Genomic DNA, 8,587 nt, shown 5'->3' on the forward strand with positions numbered 1-8,587 from the left:
CCGCATAAGACACTTGATTAAGTATTTTATATTTCTGCACTTCTTTTGCTTGTATTTGAACTGGGCATCCTCCAAAAGCAGCGCTGTGTTCACCGCCGCAGTTACAACATTTCATTTTTACATCTTGACCACATTTTCCGTATTCATGCTCGCCTCCACATCTTGCACATCTCTGCTTACCCTTACATTGCCCTGCAGTATGTCCCATTCGTTGACACTTGAAGCATCTTAAAGGAGCTGGAATAAACTCTTTTACATCATAGCTCATATATCCTGTTCTTATTTTCTTAGACAAGATATTTTCAAACTCCAGCAGCACTGATAGGCTATCCGTTTTCCTTCCATTTCGATTGATTTGCAGTCTGGAAGCTTTCACTACCTTTCCTCCTTTCACTTCCTTAATTATCTCATCTATGGACAGGGTGTTTTAACGGGTGATAATGGGCCCCTTCATTCTTAAACGCAATCACAACTTTCCATTCAGTTGAGTCATCCTCCTTCCCCACACCTGATCTCGTAGCCTTCACTTTTTTACTCTCCTCGCCAAACTCACTTCCGGAGCGGCCTGAACTGCCGCTCCCCTTTCTCTTCTTTCTGTTAGCTTCTTGCCACGCCATATTATCATTCTCACCATCTGAACTATCACCCATGATATCTGCATTCACGGTACAGTTGTTGCTCAGCCACACAATGCTGTTCTCTTTTCGTACTCCACCACTTTTCCAACAAACTTTCTTTCTCTGGTCTCGTCGCACACTGATGACCTTAAAATCATGTCGTAGTAGTCCTAACCTAATAAATGCGTTGCACCACGCCTGCCATTCGATGACGACTCCTGCGATTTTCTTCCGGGTTTGTTTTCCGACTTCCGCTCCTCATATCATTTCGAGGAGCTTATCTTGCTGTTTATTTAATCTTTGTTGAGGACCGGCATTTTCCCACAACACCCTGCTCCTGCTCTCACAGATGACGAAAATGGCGGACAACGCATCATCGGTAGGTTTTCAAGAGATATAATTTTATTTTAGGGACATTGACCACTTTCAGGATGCAAATTAACGTATTCTTTTCGACAGGTCGAGATTGTTGAGGGCTGTCGCCTCCCCGTTCTACGTAAAAACCAAGAACACGAGGACGAATGGCGTAAGTATTGTCCGGTTGTTTTTTCCAGTGCTAAGCTAGCTAATGCTAACTAGCGAACCTCAGCTGTTGTTATCAGACGCCTCGGCCTCCAGTGAAAGCATTGTAAACACCACACTCACAAGGCTGTACACTGTAAATGCATTTAATTTGAATGCTTGCTAATACCACTCCTACATCCCACATTTAATTAACACGCTAAATACATTTGTATGGGGAGCTTGGGCGAAATCTATCTGACATCACGCTGTTGTTTACAAATCTGAAACCAACTGTTCAGGTCGAACAGTTGGTTGCCTGAATGAAGATTTGATGACTTTTAAGGGCCATGTCTATGGGCCAATGTAGTCCGATCGTTACTTGTTTTGACAGGTCTGATGAGAAAAGTAAGAGCCACAACAAAATTAGCCAAATCAGTCCGACACTTCAGTGACGCGTGAAGCTTTAGTTGGGCCATTGTCGCAGCTTTACTACTCTGACATCCTCATGTCCAAGTGGGTTTTGTGCAGTGGTTCATAAATGTCTTGCTTGATATTTTAAATGAAAGCAATAACTGTTCGCTACTCTTTGTCACAGGTTGCATGTGTATATTTATGAGCAGTGAGTTGGGAGATGTTTTTATCTTTTAGAGCTTTTCTATTTAAATTAATTTATAATAGAGGTCTCAAGAGGTGAAACATAATTTGTGCAGTACTTGTAAACTTTTTGTTAGTACTCGTGACACCGTGGATTTATCTTGCAGCAAGGGAGACAGCTCATTTTTTTTTAGTTATGATTTTGTCATTGTTCATTGAATATCAGGATGTTATGAAACATGGCCACTTATATTCCCAGAGCTGTGTGAAGTATTTCAGTTACTGTTATTATAAAACCCAAAAGACACGTAATGTAAAACGTAAAGGCAGATATTCGTCACAAAAAAATTGGCATAGTTTTGATACATTGTCTGAGTACACGTCTTTCCGTATTACTTGCTCCTCTAGTTTACTGAAATCTACACAAATCCTTTTACCCACAATGATTGTTGTTGAGTGGTTTAAGCAGCTGTTTCATGGATGTCCATGACAATAATTTAAGTGATTTGAGTACAGGTCATTGCAAGTTTTAATTTGACTTATCTGCTTTTCTTACAGCATTGGCTGAAATCCTAAGTGTGAAGGAAGTCTCTTCGAGAAAGCTTTACTATGTTCACTATATTGACTGTGAGTATAGTTTGTGTTGCATCTTGTTTTTATTTGACATTTTAACTGCAGCTTTACAGACTGAATTACACAACACAGAAACATCACAGCATATGTCTTTTTGTTTTTGTCAAACTGCTTGTGTTAAAAGTCAACAAGCGCCTAGATGAGTGGGTCACGGGGGACAGGCTGGACATGAAGAAGCTCCAGTTCCCTAAGAAAGAAGCTAAAACACCAACCAAGAATGGTCTTCCAGGCTCCCGTCCCAGTTCTCCAGAGAGAGATGTGGTAGGTGATGCTGTGGATACCCACAGAATATAAAAGTTAATGATGATGTCAATCTCAGTTCCTGTGTTATGAATATTGCTAAGTGGATATCATAAGCTTTATAGTGTAGGTTGTAACAAGTTTACGTGGTCTCTTTGCTAACGACCTACAATATTTAGCATGCTGCTTGACTCAATGATTTGTTAAAATGCACCAACACTGTATGTGGTGTGTTTGCTCGCTGAATGGGAACAGCATTATTGTTCAACGTTCATATTCAACCCAGCCTCGACACTTCAGGAACATTTTATCGAATCATTAATGGAGTGTGTGATGTCGACGACTGGCCAATTTAAGAAAGTTTTCAGTCTACATTGTTGTTTTCATACATCTTCAGATTTGATTTAGATCGGCACAGAACTGTTCATTTTCAGTGCGGTTATTATGGAAGACACGAGTTACATTGTGTGTGCATTAAATCCCTGAGATTGAATCTAAGTGTTCATATGAATGTCAAGTAACCTCTTCCTTCTTCTCTTCCTTTCTCTTCAATTCAGAGGAAGAGTCTAGATCTCAACGCACAGTCTGCCACACCTCCTTCCAGAGGCAAAACCCTCCCCACGCCGGTACAGCTTGAATCTACACGTTCTAGAAATGACGGAGACCTTAGTGTGAGCCTGGTGTTAACATGCCTCTTGTGTGCTCATACAGCTATCGGGTCATGCCGAACTGCATGGGAATCCAGAAATAAACAACCATGATATAAAAAAGGAAGATGCCGATCCGGTCGTGCACATCACGTCTGGAAGTGGTTTAACACACAGTGTATCCAAATGTTTGTCGGGTGTATGCACTGGACTCGTCAAGCCACATTTCAACTTCAAATCTTTCAAGGTAGCTGGTGTTCTCTGTTTATGTTGTAACCGTCCATGTTGTGCTGAAGATGGATTATTCGATGAGCTTCATGTGTGATGAAATATATTAAATCACATGTGCTAAAGCAGCTAACAAAATAAATCGTACACGAATGAAAAAGTGGGAAGTTGTTGATGCAGGTAGTTTAAACACTTTTAGTTTTAACCCAGTGGAGTTGCAGCTGATCTGTGGCTGCTGCGTCTTAATACCGACGTAAAACCTGCTTAATTAATGTGACGTGCTGTGGCCATTTAACCAGACACAGTCTGAGCTCATATCAGTGAACAGACTGCAGATAATATTAAGAGGGCACTGCTTCATGACGTTAAACCATCTTTAAATCATTACTTCGTTGTGTCATCTTGAACACAGGCCTCTGGTCTGACTGGACTGTGGACTGGTCGAAGTGTTTGGTCCGTGTTCCCATTTTAACGACGTTTGTTTTGCTGCAGAAGAGGAAAGTGGAGGCCGTCCCCTTGGCGACTCAGCTACCCCCGACCACCGCCGTGCCCTCCCTGCCAAGTTCAACTGAAGCCTCTCAGGCCTCTGGTTTTCCCGCTGTGAGGGAGCCCAACACGTTTAAGTCCCGCGAAGACCATGAGCCGATCTCCTCGCTCACAACGGTAAAGAAAACGGTCTTTGATTCTTAACGGTTTGAGTATCGTTTCACTGAATGATGTGTAACTTCTCGTTTCTTTGTAATGACAGAACGGCACTGCCCGGCGACTCATCCCCTCGCAGCCCGGGAGGAAGAGAAAAGCTAACTGTGGGGGAACTGATGAGGTATGAAGTGTGTTTCATCTTCACAGTCACCGAATTATGTTCTCATTTTAAATGTGTGCCTTATGTCAGAGTCTCTCCATCTTTCTGGTTTTTAAAAAAGCATGATTTTAAAAACAACAAATGATATAGTATACGTATAGAATTAAAATAGTCAAAGAATAAATTGTGTTTATGTGCATCATCTACTCCAGTATTCAACCTCAGATGACCAAACACACTGCCTGTATTCATGTCAGCAGAATTTAAGTTTTTCATGTATTTGTCAAAAACATTAATGTTTTTATCACATGAATGATTGCTGACTGTGTTGTTATCCTGCTTTACTGTTTGAAATGAGACGAGCTTTTCGCCATGCTAATTGCTGAATAACCATCTTTACAAAACACAAATATACGAGTATGTTGACAAAGTATTTTTTAAAATCTGTTAATTTGTCATTTAATTTAATTAAAGAAGGACGTTTCACGTCACAACTCCCTGTTTGGTTAAACGTTTCTAAACCTAAAATCTCTTTTGTTAAAACCTGTTTTAGTTCAAATTCGTTAGAAATAAACATAAAGCCCGACAACACACCAGCAAGGTTTGGGGACATTTTTATTTTTTTCAATGTCGACTAATTCTTCAAGTCAGATGTGTTTGATTTTTATATGAAGTTAAATACGTTTATGTTGGCCTTTTTGTTTTGCTACATTGAATGACCGTGCTACAACTGTACAATGAGGAGTATTGATTAAGATTTTGACATGAGTAATTTTCAAGCCTATTCTACAAAAAAAAAATAATAATTAATTCATTTTGTGTTACAAAATGGTAACGATCTATCACAATATGCATTCAAATGTGTTATTTGTTTTTGAGAGACTCAAGAGCAGAACAACTGATTGTAACTTTAAATACGTCCATGTAACACGGTAGTTATACACAAAAACATATTAAATGTCACGAAATGAGTCAGAAAAATGTCCAAGAAAAGCAGCTCAGCTGTTATATTCAGTTATGATATAACATAGAATATAATCAGCTCTGATGACAGTGGCCAGTGGGTTTGTCATGTTAGTAAACAAAACAATCTGTCAAACTCACGTGAAATCATTGATTCGTTTGTGTTTGCTCTGTTCCTTCTTCATTAACATCTCTATCACTCCTTATGATTGTCATTATTGCTGGCTCCCGATGAACCAACCTTTAATCCACAAAAACAAAAGTTGAACATTGCTTTCAATCTGCCCCTGAACCAAACTGTTCAGTGTAAATAAGAACCATTTTATTCCCCTTTACAGTTTCCATAAGCCTGATTTCTGTGTCTTTTTCCTGCAGATGATAAAGGTTTTGCAGTATAACAACCCTCAAAGTGCCAGTGTCTTTCTACCACCACCAGAGGTCAGTTTTATTATCACACGCTGATGGTATGTTGCTGTGCCTTTAGTGTGTCCAATAGAACAGAGGTGTGTTATTCATGTTACTTATTTAAAGAAATATAAATGTGTTGAGCTCTTAAAGTACACATGCTCCATCTGATCAAGCAGCGTTTTGTTTTAACACAATGTTTATCTGCATGAAAATAGCTGCAGTACAGTAAGTGTGTCAAATGTCCACATCGTTTACCTCCAGGATTCCCAAGACAGTTCCGACGGCATCCCGTCTGCACCCCGCATGACGGGCAGTCTGGTGTCCGACCGCAGCCACGACGACATCGTCACCCGGATGAAAAACATCGAGTGTATAGAGTTGGGACGTCACAGACTGAAGCCCTGGTACTTCTCGCCATACCCACAGGAACTCACCGCTTTGCCCATCCTCTACCTCTGTGAATTCTGTCTCAAGTACCTCAAAAGCCTGAAGTGTCTCCAGAGGCATTTGGTAAGCATCATCAGTATGTCACTATCTTAAGCCCTTAATCTCTTGCGGCACATGGAGTTCATCCTCTCGTGTTTTGCGTCTTTGACAGACAAAATGTAATCTAAGACATCCTCCGGGCAACGAGATCTACCGCAAAGGCACCATCTCCTTTTTTGAGATTGACGGCAGGAAAAACAAAGTAAGTGATTGGAGGATGTTTGTCTCTCTCCTCAAAACATTTTTTTTACAGCATTTGTTTGTTTTTGATTGATATATGTCTGTCATTGTTTTCCAGACTTATTCCCAGAACCTGTGTTTACTTGCAAAGTGTTTCCTGGACCACAAAACCTTGTATTACGACACAGACCCTTTCCTCTTCTATGTAATGACAGAGTATGACTCCAAAGGCTTCCACATAGTGGGCTACTTCTCTAAGGTAAACGCAACTCTTTTCAACTTCTGGTACCGTGTGTGTGTACACAGTCCTCTTGGAAACGGGCTCCCTATTAAACCGGGGTTCCCAAACCAAACTTAATTTTCTTTGTGCAGGAAAAAGAGTCGACTGAAGATTATAACGTAGCCTGCATCCTGACGTTGCCGCCCTACCAGCGGAGAGGCTACGGCAAACTGCTCATTGAGTTCAGTAAGTGCAGAATCATAAACAGTGGCACAGTGCCAGTAAATATACGCACATTCAAATAGCTTCTCTGTGTTCACCTCACCTGTGCTCATCAGTTCTCTGTGTGTACTTCTGTCAGGTTACGAGCTGTCCAAGGTAGAAGGGAAGACGGGGACGCCCGAGAAGCCACTTTCTGACCTCGGCCTTTTGTCCTATCGGTCCTACTGGTCCCAGACCATCTTGGAAATTCTCATGGACCTTAAACCCGACAATGGAGAAAGGCCGCAGATTACAATCAAGTATGTGACTCGTGGCATTTTATCTCAATGATTTAAAGCTCGGGTTGGTAATGTATTTTAGATTGTTTTGGTTGTATCAATAAATCAGATGCTCTGTCAATAAAAATAAAAGATCCGGTGTCTGTGGCTGTCCCAGGACTGTAATAAGCCTGGGCCATCGTTTTATTCGCTAGCTTGAAATGATTTGGATCGGGCTGCCTGCCTGCTCACACTAGTTTACATTCATAATGATAATTTGGGGGGAGTAGCTTTGGAGGAAGGACTGAAGGAACGGACTGTCAATGTAACCGACGTGGCGACTTTCCCACTGGAGTTGCCAACGACTTTAATTGGAAAAGAGGTCTGTGTTGTTCGGTCGGATACTTTAACAATCAAGCAGACTCTTGTTGGATTCTCAAATGTTGCCGACACGTTTAAATTGTCTCCCAAGAGTAATTTTTCATTGCGGCAGTTTAATGATTGGCTCCCTTTTCATTTGACCCTCCAGCGAGATCAGTGAGATCACGAGTGTAAAGAAAGAAGACGTCATTTCAACGCTTCAGTACCTAAACCTCATCAACTATTACAAGGTGAGAGACCAACGCCGTGTTCCTTCATCCTCAACCCTGCCCTTTGTGATCGCATCTGCAGCATGGTGGTGTGTCAAGCAACCACTTCCCTGTGTAAATTAAATTAGATTCCTTCCACTGTGAAACATAAGAGCGGTAGAAAAAACGCGGCTGCTCCCACTTCCTTCCTGTCATTCGTCTTCATACAGCTTTCCATGAGACTCTTGTTTCAGATGTCTTGATATTTCATTTGTTCATGTTTTTAATGTGGTGATAGGGAGAAGTGTTGTTTATTTGTTTTTGCGTGTTTAAAAATGTATCGCTGATGAAATATGTGACGCCAAAGCACAGACGGCTGATATAACACACGAGTGGTCTCTACGCGGATCACATATTGATGGAGCCACATGTGGTTATTTAAGTTTGATTTTTATGTTTTTGTCTCTTGAATCTAGGGCCAGTACATCCTGACTCTCTCAGAGGACATTGTGGACGGTCACGAAAGGGCGATGCAGAAGAGACACTTGCGCATAGATCCAAAATGCCTTCACTTCACACCTAAGGACTGGAGCAAGAGGGGCAAGTGGTAGAGCCCCGGCCAGGTTCACTGGACCAACCCCCCCAAACCGCCAGATAGCAGACTTGAAGCAAACCGTGGATCAGATCGAGGTTTTTCTCCAGGTTCCTCTCGTGGAACCTCAAAACCTTTTTGAACCCAGGACTCTTTTTCAGATAAGACACAACGAACATAAATTGTCACTTTGAGATGCAAAAACGTTTATTGTGAATATTCCTTGTATATTGTGAATTTAAAAAGCTCTCAAAGTTGGAGACAAAAAAAGAGACTGGTTAACCGTGACTCCGCCAAAATATACACCACACCTTCTACTGTGTAAAAGATCCCGCTCATGACCGACAGTGCGTTTGTTTAATAGTGTACATTTAAGCTTACAATGGCAAACTTACAGACCACCTAATGGAGACGTCATTGTTTTA

At 41.3% G+C, this 8,587-nt stretch overlaps 1 protein-coding gene across 4 annotated transcripts in view; it reads left to right on the forward strand.

The window, feature by feature from the left end:
• Window positions 1–966: 966 nt before the first annotated feature.
• LOC306788141 (histone acetyltransferase KAT5-like) overlaps window positions 967–8,587 on the forward strand; it is a gene marked incomplete at its 5' end in the record, with an annotated part of 8,780 nt that continues 1,159 nt past the window's right edge. Inside the window, 16 exons of one of the 4 annotated variants that reach the window (XM_079283525.1) lie at window positions 967–996; window positions 1,077–1,143; window positions 2,274–2,342; window positions 2,473–2,609; window positions 3,146–3,214; window positions 3,300–3,482; window positions 3,956–4,126; window positions 4,212–4,286; window positions 5,604–5,666; window positions 5,898–6,146; window positions 6,235–6,324; window positions 6,421–6,561; window positions 6,675–6,768; window positions 6,884–7,043; window positions 7,531–7,612; window positions 8,047–8,587. The exon at window positions 8,047–8,587 is cut by the window's right edge and continues 1,159 nt beyond it. In XM_079283525.1, coding sequence (XP_079139651.1) covers window positions 967–996; window positions 1,077–1,143; window positions 2,274–2,342; window positions 2,473–2,609; window positions 3,146–3,214; window positions 3,300–3,482; window positions 3,956–4,126; window positions 4,212–4,286; window positions 5,604–5,666; window positions 5,898–6,146; window positions 6,235–6,324; window positions 6,421–6,561; window positions 6,675–6,768; window positions 6,884–7,043; window positions 7,531–7,612; window positions 8,047–8,181 — 1,815 coding nt within the window. In that variant the 3' untranslated portion in view covers window positions 8,182–8,587. Of the gene's footprint in view, window positions 997–1,076; window positions 1,144–2,273; window positions 2,343–2,472; window positions 2,610–3,145; window positions 3,260–3,299; window positions 3,483–3,955; window positions 4,127–4,211; window positions 4,287–5,603; window positions 5,667–5,897; window positions 6,147–6,234; window positions 6,325–6,420; window positions 6,562–6,674; window positions 6,769–6,883; window positions 7,044–7,530; window positions 7,613–8,046 lie in introns of all 4 variants that reach the window. The other 3 variants (XM_079283526.1, XM_079283527.1, XM_079283528.1) reach the window with 3 other exon arrangements.

This window comes from Melanostigma gelatinosum (assembly GCF_949748355.1).
Source record: "Melanostigma gelatinosum genome assembly, chromosome: 14".
Classification (NCBI taxonomy): Eukaryota; Metazoa; Chordata; class Actinopteri; order Perciformes; family Zoarcidae; genus Melanostigma; species Melanostigma gelatinosum.